Source organism: Panthera onca, chromosome A2 (genome assembly GCF_046562875.1).
Source record: "Panthera onca isolate mPanOnc1 chromosome A2, mPanOnc1 haplotype 2, whole genome shotgun sequence".
Classification (NCBI taxonomy): domain Eukaryota; kingdom Metazoa; phylum Chordata; class Mammalia; order Carnivora; family Felidae; genus Panthera; species Panthera onca.
Window position 1 is genome coordinate 55,963,587 of NC_138340.1, and position 15,349 is coordinate 55,978,935.

General features: G+C 57.2%; 1 protein-coding gene across 2 annotated transcripts in view; it reads right to left on the reverse strand.

Annotated features, from left to right (window-relative positions):
- FBLN2 (fibulin 2) overlaps nucleotides 1–15,349 on the reverse strand; it is an 89,451-nt gene that overhangs the window by 52,708 nt on the left and 21,394 nt on the right. For both annotated transcript variants that reach the window (XM_078442717.2, XM_078442716.2), the window contains exon 2: nucleotides 7,422–8,762. In XM_078442717.2, the coding sequence (XP_078298843.2) occupies nucleotides 7,422–8,703 (1,282 nt within the window). In that variant the 5' untranslated portion in view covers nucleotides 8,704–8,762. The remainder of the gene's footprint in view (nucleotides 1–7,421; nucleotides 8,763–15,349) is intronic.

Here is a 15,349-nt window from a genome sequence, read left to right on the forward strand (position 1 = left end):
GTTTGCATACTGACCAGTGGTTCTCAAGTGTGGTCCCAGGCCCTGGACGGTTCCCAAGGCCTTCCCAGGGATCCCTGAGGCAGCATTATTTTCATAACAACACTACATCACTTGCCTTCTTCATGCTCTTTGTCCCACGAGTATATGGCAGAGCTTTCCAGAGACAACATGACATTGTGATGACGCCATCGCTTCGGTGGCTAGTGGAATGTGTGCTGTGTGTTCTGTGTTTCCTAGAATTTTCTAAAGTGAGCTCATGAAAAGATGGTCAACATCATCAGGCATCAGAAACACTGCAAATCCAAACTGCAGGTACCACTTCCCAGCCGGTGGGACGACTGTACTCAAAAGGACAGACAATAACAAGTGTTGGCAAGGATGTGGAGAAGTTGGAACCCTCACGCATTGTTGGCGGGAATGTAAAATGGTGGGGCTGCCGTGGAGAGCGGTCTGGCAGTTCATTCGATGAGTAAACATGCAGTCACCACATGACCCAGCAATTCTACCGAGAGAACCAGAAGCAGCTGTCCGCACAAAAGTACGTACGTGGGCATCAATAGCAGCAGTGTGCCCCTAATAGCTGAGAGGTGGAAACACAATGTCTGTCAGGGGATGAATGGATGAAAAACACACTAATCCACACCACGGAATGTTATTCAGTCACAAAAAGGAACAAAGTACAACGCTTGCTGCAATACGGATGAACCTTGAAAGAATTATGCTAAGTGACAGAAGACAGTCCCCCGAAGACCACATATTGTATGATTCTGCGTCCAGGAATGTCCAGAATATGCGAATCCACAGACAGAAAGTAGCTTGGTGGTTGCGGGGGGCTGAGAGAAGGAGGAAACGAGAAGTGGCTGCTACTGGGCATGGGGTTTCTTTTGGGAGTGATGAAAATGTTCTAAAAGTGGAGTCTGATGATGTCTGCACAACTCTGATAAAAGCTACTGAATTGTACACTCTTAAAGAGGGGACTTTATGGTGCATGATTATATCTCAATAAAGCTGTTCTGAAAGAAAGAAAGAAAGAAAGAAAGAAAGAAAGAAAGAAAGAAAGATGGAAGGAAGGAAGGAATAAAGAAAAAGGAAAGGAGAAAGGGAGGGAGGGAGGAAGGAAGGAAGGAAGGAAGGAAGGAAGGAAGGAAAGGAAAGGAAAGGAAAGGAGAGAGGGATGGAGGGAGGGAGGGAGGAAGGAATGAAGGAAGGGAGGGAGGGAGGGAAGGAACATAGTTTTAAAAATTAAAATAAAGAAACCCACTACAGGCCTAGCTATAGGGGAGTGGCCTATGAAATGCACCCATTTCCTCCAAGTGCTATATGCTGTGGGACAGGCAAATACAGGGAGGGCCCAGCTAAGGCCACTCAGACTCACTGTGTCTCCAGGTACCCCGTGGGAGCCAGGAACCCACCCCCCCACACACACTGGGAGACTGCAGCCCCCTGCCCAGCTCTACCGACACCTCCCATCCCCTCAGGATGCCAGTTTCTCTTCCATGAAACAGAATGGTCACACAGACCACAGGAAGAAAGTCTCTGCTCTCACAGGTGCCCCCAGCACAGAACCCGACCCCACTGCTAACCAGGGCCAGGCCGGGGGTGGAACCGGGCAGCGCTGGTCCAGCCAAGCACAGAGCGCACACCCAGTCTGCAGGGCGGGCAGCCCCCTCCCAGCTCCCCCGACAGCCCGCCTGGGGCACACAGGCCTGGCGTGCCCACAGCTGCCAATGTTCAAGGAAAGCCTGAGAGCTAAAATTTACATGAAACCTTCCCATTTCAACCTATTCCCAACAAAATTCCACTGCTTACACAAGTGCTCTGCAGAAAGAAGGTAACGGGCGGACCGAGGGGAGGGGTGTGCGCCATTTTGACAGCATAGCAGGGAGACGCGTGGGCAACACCGGCCCACGTCCTCACTCCACGCAGGCCTTGCTCCTAACGCTTTTGTCCTCACCACAGCCTCGGGCCCGTGCAACCGTGCCATTCTGTCAACAAGGAAAGTGGGGCTCAGAGGGGGTGACGTCCCAGATGTCCCAGGCCCCAGATCACACAACAAGTCAGTAGTGGGCTTCAGACTGAGGACTGACGGCGGACGTGCAGGGTCTGGGGGCGGGGGGGGGCCGGGACCCTTGTCTGCCCATCCTGTCGCTCACAGTATAGGCCCCACACGGCCCTAGCAGTCAGATACCCCATTTCAAGGCCCTGTGGTTTGGAGTGAGGACAGGAAGGGCTGGCCGGGCCCTCTTGTGAGCTCTTCCGGCCGGGCTCTGCTGCTGAGTAGGGTCACAGCCCCCACAGGGTGACTCCATCCCCAGCCTGCTCCAGGAGCCTGGAGCTCTTGCAGGAGGTAATTCTGTTGCATGCGACCTGGGCTCAGGGGTCCAGAATCCCAACCAGGTTCCCTCAGGCCCCACACAAATTTAAATCTCCCGCAGGCCAAGACGAGAAGAGAGGGGAGGGTCTGTGAGGATCCTCTGGGGAACAGGAAGAGCCTAGGCAAGTCCCTTTTCTAGAGTCACGGCCTGGTGATTCTGGGCAGGGGGTAGGAGGGGGCGACTGGAAACCCACAGACATAGGGAAGGCCCAGTGATTGTCCTGTGTCCCTCCTTCCAGCACCCAGAGGGAGTGCTGCACTGCACAAATAAGATCATACCACCTCCTGCCTTACACCTTCAATGGCTCCCCACTGCTCTTGGGACAAAGACCCAAATCTTCATCCTGAGGATCAACACCATCACGGTCCCCTACCCCTCCCCAGCTTCATCCCAGCCACACAGCCTCCTTTCCATCGATTTCACTCCCTCCAGCTACAGGGCCTTTGCACGTGCTATGCCCTCGGCTTGAAGCACTCTCTTCTCTCTGCTTGCCACCTACTGGCCACTCAACAAGCCCTCGTGCTCAAATATTACTTCCCCCAGGAAGCCTTCCCTGATCCCCAGGAGAAGTCAGATCCCCGAGACAGGCTCACAGAGCACGCCCACCTCCTTCCTCGGCCCTAGTCATGGCTCAGAATGTCACTGGGTTATCTCCCCCACTAACCCGTAAGCTCCCCAGGAGCAAGGATGGTGCTGGGTTTTGTTCTACACTGTCCATTCAGCATCTGCCACAGCCCATGGACACACGAGGCCCTCAGAAATGACAGGGATGAAGACAAGAAGCAACGCAAGGGAACCCTGGATCCACCATTCCCTGCATGTGTGTCCACAGACGAACTGCCTGATTCCTCTGCTGTGACCTAAGGGGGCGGCAGTGAATATTAAAGGGGTTAATTATCACAGAGTTCTCACGACGGTGCTGGCACAAGTCACAAACACTACAAGGGGTGTGCAATTAATACAGTTATTTGAGTTTACAGTTTCTCTGTTAACCGGAATGTCAAAGCATCCAAGGACGCCTGCCCTGCAGAATCTGGTTACATGAGGGTCCTGAGTAAGGGGCCCCTTTCCTGCCACGTGGTCTGGGGGCCCACAGGGGTTTGGCTGGAGCCTTTTCCCAGGAGGGGGAAACTCCGACTTCCTGAGGGCCACCCTGCCCCTTGGGGCCCAGAAGGGCAGTGGGGAGAAGTCCCTGGCTCCCTCCATCATGCCAGCCCAGTGGCAGAAGGGGAAGGCACTCTCACAAAGCCCCCTGAGTGACAACAGACATCAGACCCCTTCTCCCCGGCCCAGAGAGCCGGGCATGTGGCTTCCATTAGACCACATCTGGACATGCTCAGAGGCAGCCAGGATCCCTGGCACGGCTCCGCCTCAAAGACGAGACCCCCACCCCAGCAGGGCCTGGGGCAATGGCTGGAAACCTCCTTCTCCTGGCCCCAGGGCTGCCATGGCAACATGGCTGGGGGTCATTTCCGGCCCCACGGCCCGCCTCTCAGCCAGCCCCACTGGTGAGCAGGGCAAAGCTACCTCCCCAGCTTCTCCCCACTGAAGGCCCCTCCATCACTTGGGATGCCCCAGTCCTCTCTCCCCACAGCAGCAGCCAGGGGCCTCTAACGTCCCCACTTCCCAAAGGATGCTCAGTCGGGCACCTGACCCCCACCCATGAGCTGTGTGTCCTCAGTTGCGACCACGAAGAAATCTGTGTGTGTGCTTATCCATTTAATACCCATCTCCGCCATCAGACCTCGGAAGGGAAGAGGCTGTGCCAGCCTTGTTTGCTGGCACACCCCTGGCACAGACAGCGTGCTCCAAAAACATCTGTAGATTGGAGAAGAGAGGGGGGGAAGAACCATGGCTAACAGTTTTAACTACTCAGCAAGCGCTAAGCTCCATGCTGAGCACTGGGCACGCATCAGCTCCCTGAAACCTCAAGACATCCCCATGAAGCAGGGACTTTCCTGCTTACAGATGGAGAAAACGAGACCGGAAACGGCGAGCCGCCTGCCTAAGTTGTACAGGTAGTGGAGCAGAGTGCATGGATTGGTGGGTGACGGTGGGAACACTGGGTGAGACGAGGAGGAAAGACGGACGGGGTGGTGGGAGGCAGGCCGGTCCTTGTTTATCTGGCCAGGGCCAAGCTCCCCCAGCTCCCAGCATCCCACACCTTCCTTTTCTTGCACACCAAAAAGTGCAGCCGCCTGTCCATGCCCTGATGACTATCCCTGGGCTTTCCATGTGCTGGGCCCTCTGCCAGGACAGCCCTCAGATGGGATAAGGGACACCCAATCAGGGGCCCCTGCCCCCAAGCAGCCCTCCTCAAACGCCACACCCCAAAATCCATCTGAGAAAGCTCAGGGCAGAGAAAAAAAAAAAACAAACTAGGGCTCCTCAGAACAAAGAAAGTCTCCAAGATTCCAAAGGCCCAGAACCACAGAGAGGCCTCTGGAGCAAGAGGCAGGGGTGGGGGCGGAGGCTACAACCCAAACACACTGCATGTACCATGCTCCAGCCAGGCCTGCAAGCTCTCCCCGGCTACACATGTACTTCATTACAGCCCCCACCCCACCCCACCCCACACAGGCTCCCCACATCCTGCAGGCTCAGGGCTGGGTGAGGAGGAGCCCCCCTGAAGCCCACTGCCCTGGGTCCGGCCCACCAACTCCCCCTGTGGGACCTGGAGCCACTCCTCTCTGACCCGCACGTGCTCGGTGCTCAAGAAGAGCCCACCTCCCCGGCGTGTGGGAAGGATCCAACCACGGCAACGGGGCCTGGCACCCGGGGGGTGCTCGGCAAGGGTAAGTTCTGCACCCCACTCGCTATGACCGGGCTGGAAGGAGAGCCATCTGGCTGGGGAGACTGACTGCAGGTCAGGGGAAGCCTGCAGTGTCACCCCCTCGCCGCAGAGGCACAAGCTGTGCACAGTCTATGTCCGACCAGAGCCGCGGTACTTGAGAGCTGTGGGCAGCAGGGTGGGCATCCGGGAATGCTGCAGAAATCCCAGATCCCTCTCCTCTCTCTCTCTCTCCCTCTCCCTCTTGCTCGAGAGGAAGAGAGACAGGGGGAGAGCGAGAGGGAGGCCCCCTCGGGCCCCCCGCTCCAAGAAACCTTCCCAGACACCACCCAGGCATCCCTCCCTCACAGCCCCCAGCCTACAGACATGGGCCATAGCGGTCCATTTCTGCCTCCCCAGGGCCCACCAGGGCCTGTTCACAGTGGATGCCTCAAGAAGGCTTATAAGGAACATTTACACAGAACACAATAGGGATTGAACGAGATGCAGACTCTCAGCTATGGGGAGGGATCTCTAGACCATCAGATACCTGCCTAGGGTACCCTCAGAGGTGAGCCAGGGAGCCAGGGAGGGGTGGTGGTGAGGGGATCAGACAAGGCATAAAGATTCAGGGAAAAGCTTCCTGGAGGAGGTGCTGCCTGAGCTGGCTGGGAACAGTGTGAGCAAATGGGTGGAAGAGAGGGAATGTGTCAGTATAAGGTGCTTGTTGGATGGAAGGGGAGCTAGGGTGAGAGAGGGTGACGGGGGTGGCCAGAAAGCCCCCACCCATTCCCTTTTATTCACCTTATGTTTACAGAGCACCAACAGTGTTGCAGGCCCTGCTGGAGGCCCTCAGGCATAGCAGAGGAGATGACAGATGCGGTCCCTTCACTCGTGGTACTAACATTCCACTAGGGGAGACAACATTAAAGAAACTATATACTATAATGCCAGGTATTTCTAGGAGAAATTCAAGCAGGGTAAGAGAAAGGTGGGGTGCTCTTTTAACTGGTCAAAGAAGGCCTCTCCGGGGAGGTGACCTTGAAAAGAGAGCTTACAAGAAGGAAGGAATGGGAGAACATTTCAAGAGGGGGGAGCAAGTGCAAAGGCCCTGGGGCTAGAAGTTACCTGACAGGGGGTAGGAAGCCAGTGCAGAGTGGGTGAGGGGGAGAGACCCATAGGGACTGAGTGTTTAAGCCCCAGCCACAAATTCATATGTTAAAACCCTAATGGGGATGGTATATGGAGACAGATCCCTGGGGACATAATTAGGCCATGAGGGTAGAGCCCTCAGGATGGGATTAGTGCCTTTCTAAGAGATGCAAGAAAACGCGCCCCTTCTCTAGTGTATCTCAGGTGAGATATACCCTCATCGGCCAGGCAAGGACATAACGAGCAGACAGCCAGCTGCAAACCGGGAAGCAGGCTCTCACCAGACACCAGATCTGCCGGCACCTTGATCTCGGCCTTCCCAGCCTCCAGAACCATGAGAAACAAATACTTGTTGTTTAAGCCCCCTCGTCTGTAGCATTTTTGTTAAGAGCAGCCAGAAGAGACTAAGACAAGGGTGACGGAGAGGCGGTCCAGGAGGTTACACTCCAGACTGGTTACACAGACACTGCCGAGCCTGTGGCCCGAGAGCGAGTTGTGGCTTCTACTCTGAGTAGGTGGGAGCTAGAGCAGAGTGCTGAGCGGAGCAGGGACGAGAATGACAGGTGTGTAGACAGGACCCCTGGCCGAAAGGGGTGGCGACCTGGTACCGGGTTCTCACAAGGGGCCCCAAGAGGCCACATCCCTTCTGCTGCCACCGCGGGACGGAGAACACAGCCCTGCCCAGAGGCTACTGTCAGGGAGGATGTGAGCAATTAGCTGTGTCTGCAAAACTCCCCACTTCCTGCCAGGGCACCTGTGGACCCCACTGGGCCGTGCCTGTCCCTGAGCTAGAACCCTCCTCAGGGACCCTCCAGCCCTGATAAGGTATGCCTAAGAAGCCCTCAACCACAGCCCTAGCAGGCAGCCCAGTGCCTAAGGCAATGGGGACCTCACCCCTACCTACCCACCCCATCCCCAGGAGCAAAGCCAGGGAAGAAAGCTCCATCATGTTAGAGTCCCCGGCCCCGTAGTGTGGGGGCTGGGCTGGCTGCCTCTAGCCTGGCCCCACAGACTCAGCTTCCCCTGCCCCAGGCAAATGTGCAGGGACCTGGGGCACTGAAGGGGCCCTAAGGCTGCCCATCCCTGGGCTGAGTGCTCCTGGAGGAACTAGAAGAGAGTCTTACCTTCAGGGTTACCTCTGGGGACAGAATGGACAGAGTTGGGATCCGTGTCCTCCTCTGGCCGAGAATGGAGCAGGACCGGCGGCTGCCTGGGCGCTTCCTGGGTAGGTGGGACCCAGGCTGCCTCACGAGGAGATGTCGTCAGGATGGTGTGGGTACTGGGCTTCGTCGTGCCCTCGGGAGAGCTCGGTGTGGACTGCGTCGGGGGGACGCTGGCCGCGCTTGACATCAGAATGGGCCCGGCTCCCTCTTGCCCGGCACCGCGGGGAGTGACCTGGGCTTCCGGGATGAGGTTCTCTTCAGGCCCTGCCCTAGCCTCTGCCTTGTCCTCCTGGGCAGGGAGACCAGGCCCAGCTGGGCCTTCAGTGGGCTGGCCATCCAGCTCCCCGGGGCCACCTGCTGCTGGCTGCTCCCTGAAGGTCAGCTCCTCTGTCTGCCCCTGCCCTGCCCCGTGGCTGTCCTCCGTCACTCTCCTGGCTTTGGCTTGCACGGGGGCCGGAGGACCCAGGGCAGCAGCCGCCGTGGGCCTAGGGAGGGCGGCCGGCCAGGGGGTGGCCTGGATGGCGGAGGACGGCTGACTGCCACCTCCCAGAGCGGCTGGGCCCCCTGGGCCCGCCTGGAGCTCTCCCGCCAGGGCTGCTGCAGCTTCCGCCTCGGCCACCTCCTGGTCATAGCTGTAGGGGTCCTCGTAGTGCCTCTCGGGGTCACCCTCCTCAGCATCCGAGAAGTTCCCGGTGGCAGCGGCACCTCCATGGCAACCGGGGAGCTGGTAGCAGATGAGCTCACCCCCGCTGTCGGGACAGTGGCAGGCCCGGCAGGGCGGGAGGTGGACCGTGTGGCCAGCAGCATACTTGCGACCGCCGTGGATGCAGCCCACCTGGCCGCACTGCGGGCAACTGTCGGCCACCAGCACGGCCTCGATGCAGTTGGGGGGCAGCTCCGGGCACAGCATGAACTGGCAGCTGATCTTGCCACCACCAGGCGGACAGGTACACTCGGTGCTGCCGAAGTCCACGAAGTAGGACTGGCCGGCAGGCACCCGGCCACGCACAAAGCCCCCCTGCAGGCAGTCGTAGTACTGGTAGCCTTCACAGGCACAGCCCCGCTGCACACAGGTAGCACAGCAGGCGCCCGGCTCCAGGGCCTCCTCGATGCAGTTCTCCAGCGGCGGGCACTCGACACCCGTGCAGTCCTGCCTCGGGGCCGCCGTGCCGGCGCTCGGGCCCAGGGCCAAGGCCAGGGCCAGGGCCAGCCAAGCTCCTGCGGGCTCCCAGAGCAGCGCCATGGTCCCACGGCCAGTCCAGATGCTGCCTCAGGATGAACTGCGTCCTCTCCTGCGAGGCCCTGGGGGGAGCAGAAGGAACACCCGTCAGCACACAGGTGGACGGAGCCTCGGTCACCTTCACGCAGGCGTGTGTGCCCCTGGAACACGGCACACCCACGCACACGCTCCCGGTCGCGACTGCTCAGACGCACAGATGGGGGCATCCACAGTCGCTCAGGTGCCACAGGTGCTGACGTCCCGTCGCCAACACGGCCCCAACTCGGGGCCGCTGACCCCCCCGCCCTCACCTGCCTTCTGACATATGCCTCCTGAGAGGGAGCCTCCTGCCCACAGTCACATACACACACACACACACACACACACACACACACACACACACACGACCACCCAAAAGATTTCTGTTCTGCAGCCATCCACCCAGCGGCTCGGGCTGCCAGCCAGAAGATGTGGTCAGACAGACGCTGAGCAGCAACAAGCCCCCCCCACAACCAGCCAGCCGAGCCACCCCACCCCGACTGCAGCCCTCAGACCCCAGGGCTCAGGAACACCCCCCAACAGACCTCCTTGGACTACAAGCTTAGCCACAGGAGAGGTTCCTGCCAATGTCCTCAGCTGCCTCAGCAAATGTCACCACCATTCCCAGAATTATCCCCGAAAATTCTGTCCTTCACACCACCCACCCCCACAAGACCTGTCCACTCGCCCCCAGAACAGCTCTCTACCCTCTGCCCTCTTCTCCTCATTTCCCTAGACCTCCCCCACCTCCAGCCTCACCTCCCATCTGCCCTAGGATATGCCCGTCACTCTCCCCGCCCTCCCCAACTCCACTCAGCCCTTTCTCTGCGAAGCCGTGTGACCTGAGAGCAGCTGACCCCAACACGCTGTGGCCCCAAGCCCTGTCGACGCTTCCCTGCTCCGGCAAGGGCAGATCTGCCATCCGGGTGGGAACCGCCCTGACCTTGCCCTCACTCCCAGACATGGGCTCCTTCTCCACCCACCGCAGCGACCTAAGCTATTGTTTGCAGTCACTTTGCTAAAACCGGCTGGCTTTCTAAAAACAGGAAGGGGAAGAAATACACAATAAAGTGACATCTCTAGTATTTTAAGTGTTTGTCATTGCAAACCTAAAAATATATAATAATAACTTCTTAGAAGTTTCTGATGGGAGGAGAGAGGAAGCAGAGAGCAGAGCCACCACTGTTTCTAGAAGACGCAGCCTCGTGCTGCCCGCCTCCTGGCTGCGCCCAGGCAGAGCAGGCGGGCGGGGCTGGAGTTCAAGGGTCAGGGGGACAGTGACAGCAACTCAGCAGCACCCAGCACGGTGGAACAAGAAGGTCTGCCTCTGCTGATCAGTCAACCAGAACTGGTGCTGGGTTATGGCTTCATAAGACGGCTTCATGGCCGTTCTGCCCGTGCAGACACTCTGGTGTGGGGAGGCAGGTAATAAACCCACGGCAATTTGGCAGATTACTGAATGCCTGGCAGTAAGAAGCACAATGGAGAAATAAATGACAGAAAGCAAGGAAATGTGACAGGAAGTCACTGGGCTGTGGGAAAGCCTATTTTAACAGGGGTGGTCAGGCAAGGCTTTTCCAAGGAAGTGCCATTTCAGCTGAGGCATGAATCAAAGGAGATGGCCATGTGAATATCTCTGGTGGTAAAGGCATATCTGTATGTCAGCTGGCCAAATAGCAAGCGCAAAGGGCCCGAGGCAGGACCAGCAGGGGGGAGATGAGGAACAGCAGAGGGCCACCATAGCTCGGCAAATGAGCAAGGATGAGTGTGGGAACAACAGTCAGATCAAGCAGTGCTTCTGGAAGCCTTGGATTGGAGTCTGGAACCATGTGATGGGACTCTTTACTTAAAGGAATTCACCTGGCTGCTGTGTTGAGAACAGGGGAGCTAGACAGGAGCAGGGAGACCAGGGAGAGGGCATGAGATAGCCAGGGTGGTAAGGGAGGGGAAGCAGGAGAGGATGATGGAAAGGGGAATTACTGAGAAGGTAGAACTGACAAGATTTGCTGATGGACTGGATGGGGTGTGACAGGAGAGGAGTCTGGGATGAGCCAAGGTTTTGGTCTGAGCCCCTGGAAGGATGGAGCTGTGGCTTCCTGAGGCAGAGAAAGCTGTCAAAGGAGGGCCTGGTGGGGGGGAATGCAGCCCAGTTTGAGCCATGCCAAGTTTGAGAAGCCCAAGGAAAGCCCAAAAGATGGCAAAGACACCGACAGACATCCCCACCCCGACCCGAGCTGAGAAGCCATCTCAGAAGGCGGGTGGCTCCGTAACGTGCGACTAGGAATGGGCCATGGGAAGACCCGGGGCCTGTGATCCCCACTGACCAGGGGCATGGCCCTCTACCTGGAGATGGTGGGGCACAAAGGCCCCAAAGCAGCCCTTGAGTCCACTGTCAACAGTGTCATTTAAGGAAGGAAATCGTCGCAGACCAAGACTAAAACCCTCTTCCCACCTCTACCCCAATCACACAAACAACACATCCCCCAGGGGAAAACATTCCCACCACCAGAGGAACTTTGGTCCCAGCCAGCCCTGCCACACTCCACCCACCCCACCTCACTTTCTCCCACGAGCTGGTCCCCTAGTTCCTCTCGGCCCCCTGGGTGCCCTGGCCCTTGATCCCCCCAAGTGTCACATTCTGCCCACACCTAGGTGATTCCAGATCTTGGGTTCACCCATCACTCCCACCCCAGGCCCAGGGGAACCATAAAGAACATCAGGCCCTGACTTTGTGTTCTCATTTGCTGTGCAACCCTGAGCAAGGCCCTCACCCTCTCTGAGCCATTTGTATATAGTGAAGAGGCTCCATCACACCTTAGGTCACAGCAGGGGGCCCACAGGTGCTGGTTAGCCGAAAGTGTGTTTTGTTTGTCCCACACAGTGGGTTTTCGGTTTTAAATTAGTTACTAGCATTTACAAATTAGAAATGTTCATGTGAAAATTCAGGTGGGAAGGGAAGGGAAGGGGCGGGGAGGGAAGGGAAGGGACGGGGGGGGGGGGGGGGGGGGGGGAGAAGGAAATCCAGGTTTCTGACTCTTCCTGAAAACCACCAAGCCCTGGCCACCCTCAGACATCACACAGGGTATGAGCTCCTATAGTCTCCGTGGCCTCATCACTCACATACATGTGGTTGGGTGTGCTTGAATTCAAGGTCCCCCAAGGTCTGCCCCTAAACTGGAAACCTCACGGTCATTCTATGATCTCCAGCTGAGAGAATGGAAGCCTGGGGCCCTCTACACACTGCTCAGAGCCTCCTGGTGCCGTCTGAAGGTTGCGTGCCCACCTTTGAGAAGGGTCCACAGGTGAAAAGCTTTTCTCCGTTCAAGGATGGACCAAGCTGCTAGGGGAAGGGGTGAGCCCCCTGTCCCTGGAGATAGGCAAGCAGGGCTGGAAACACACAGGTGAGAAGTAGGAGGCCACAATCTCCACACTGCTGGTTCTCAGATTCAAACATGTCTCTCCTGGAGACTCCAGCTGCTGTTTTCCCACGGCCCCCACAGCAAGTGGCCCCCTTAATGTCTGGCTTCTGCCGACACCCCCTCCCTCCAATCTAAAAAGAAGAGCCACAAGACGAGGGGCTGAGAAAGGGAGCCTGACCTCCCTGCAGGGGGGAGCCCCAGCAGCCAGACTGTGGTCACAAACAAAGAGCCTAGAGCCAGGCTGCCCAGTGCCTGCAGGCTGGGTCACACACTCCCAAGGTGGGAACTTATTAAGGGCCAGGGAAATGCAAAGCAAAACTCACAGATCAGACTGGCAAAGCTGGCAAGTGTTTGCACATTAGTAACAAGAAAATCGTTATTATTATAATCTAGTTGGCCTAAGTGACCACTGGAGCAGACACCCTGGAGAGTGACCTACATGCCATCAGGCCCACGTGGGCACGCACTGCGGTCTTGCAGTGTTCTGCCGCCAGCAAACCATCTAAAGAAATCTGCAGCAGGTCCACAGGCCCACGGTCGTCACCGGGTATTCATCCCGTGGTTGGTGGGGATACCACAGCAGGTGCGGGCCACTGTGCCAGTTACCTGTCCCTAGATCCACTCCCCTACCCTTATCCACCCTGCTCTGCACCTGGGAGGCTGACCTCTTCAGACTGGAGGTTCCTGCATCCTTCAACAGCAGCCAGAGGGAAGGAGAGAGAGAGCGGGGAATCTATTCCCCATCTCCATCCCTTCTTTCCTCCAGGGCAGGGGTTTGGTCACAACTCCAGTTGGGTGACCCTGCTGGGTTCTGAGAGCTGCCTCTCCCCTACCCCTGCAGGCCCTGGGGCTCCAAGGACTCCCCACCCACAGCCATGACTCCAAGAACTGCCCCGACCCTGCCCACACCTCTGTTCTAGGTCTCCTCATTAACCACTCCTCTGGTAAACCGTGTGAGCCCCACCCCCACCCCGTTTCCGGCTAGGACCCTGACAGACACACACCCACAAAGACCCTACAGAACTCTAAGTCAATGATTTGGTGTGCATAGAGCAACAAGGATGGACCTTAAAAACAGAACACTAAATGGAAAAGGTAAGAAAAAGCACAAGCCAGCCCGACACCGTTCATGCGGAGTAAAAATACACCCGCCCAAGGTAAAATACACCATTTGCAAAACGCAGGCAAACAGAAACGCACTGAGCAGAACTGGATGTCTGCCATAGTGGGGAAATGGAATGGCGTGGGGAGCAAAGATAATGGGAATAAACCAACCAATAAAATAAAAGCGGGACCCTGCAGAGACCAAGATAATAGTGTGTTATTATTGAGGAGTATAATTAACTTAACTATTAGTGCCTGAGGTCTAGCTGAATAAACAAAAAGAATCCCACGTCCTAACTGGGCCCGCTCTACAAGCAGGAACCCCACCAGCCTCAGGGAGGGTCCAGTGGGGGGGTCCTTCCTGCACCCAGCTCCAGGGTGGGGCACAGTCCCATGACCACACTCAGCCAAATCCACAAAGCTTATCCCCTCTCCACTGTGACTGGTTGAGGGATGGGCCTGGGAACACCAATGAGACTCAGAACCCCAACTCCTCCCATAGGGGAATGGCAGTGGGGATGCAGGGCCGCCTGGATGAGGCCCGGCAGCTTCCACCTGGGTCTCTGAGGGCACTGGGCCACCAGGGAAGAGGTGTGACCACCCTGCCAGCGAGACCACATGAGCCCAAGATCCATCCCCCCTGGTCACAGCACTGGGCGTGTGAGTCCACTCTGGATGCTCCCCATCAGCCCAGAGGCCAGGTGAACACCACTAATGTCCCCAACTGATGCCATGTGGAGCTGAATAAAGGGCCAAGGCAGCCTGAATTCCTGAGCAAATTCCATGCTGCTGTTGTTGTTGCTTTCCTCTGCCAAGGGTCGGGGTCGCTGGTGATGCAGGGACAGGTAACCAGAACCACTGGGATCTAAGCAATGAAAAGCAGATGATCCAGAGGGGGGACACCCCACGGGACAAATGTCCCCCGCCTGTTCGGCACATAGGAAAAGCAGAGAGAGGAAACAGACCTGAGATAGAGCAGCCCAATTTGTGTGGGGTCCTGATCGGCCCCAGGTGTAAACTAACCACACGAGAAAGACATTCAGCTACTTGAGGGGTTGCAAGGACAGAGTAAGGAGAAGCCCATCATTCTGTGAGGTGTGATGGCTGGCACACGCTGGCATTTTTTAAAGATGAATACTTCACCTTTTTTATTAATACTTAATTTGGTCATTGTGTCTGTAATGTGCCCTAATATATTTCAGCATGAACAAAGGTCAAAAGCAAAATGGCAAAATGTTCACAACCGTGAGATCTAGGTGATGGGTGTCTGGTGTCCTTTCGGGTCTCTTCTGTTTCCGTTTGCCACTCTCTACAACGAAGAGCCACAGTGGATGTGTAGGGGGGACTGAAGGCCAGGAAGCCACCGACACTCACATCCGGGAGTGTGTCCCGCTCAGGGGGGGTGACTCTTTGACTCCCTGAACTGGAGATCCCAGAGCGGCCTCCAGGCAGGACCAGCGGGGGGTGGGGGGGTCGCAGTCACGGTCTGGGCTGCCACAGCTTCCGTCTTTGTTGATCAGACACCTGCTGTGGGTGGGGCCAGTGGGCATTCTGATGTAGCCTGGGTCAGGTTCTCATGGGTGGGGGTGGGTGCACACTCAGGAAGGATCCCTTCCCAGGGAGCATCCCCCAAGATAGGTGGCTAAGCGCACTGTGTGGAAACATGCCTGCTCTCTCACCACCCCTCGCAGGGTTCCAGGGGCTGGCAGCATCAGGAAGGGAAGTCCCTGGCACAGCGGAGTCAGAGGTGCCCTGGGTGCTCGTCAAACCTCAGCTACCCTCCCTCACTCTGTCTGCAAGCTCCTCTCTCTGCTGCCCTCACTGCTGCTGCTCCCAAACTCAAACACACATCTCTGCAGCACCTCCTACAGCTCCCATCCACAGCAGGCCCAGATGAGAATGGTCTGGGCCGGCCAGGCCACCCTGGTGTCCCCCAGATGGCCCTGGGAGACACCGATTCATCGCCAGGGCCGTTATCAAAAGCGGGGTCTGGCTCTATACAGCGTCAAATCACAAGATAAGGAAATGCTTCCTTTCGCCCGTTCTCTGATCCTTCTGGTCTCGACAAGAGCAGGCTTGCCAAAGCCAGCAAATAAAAGCATGAGACA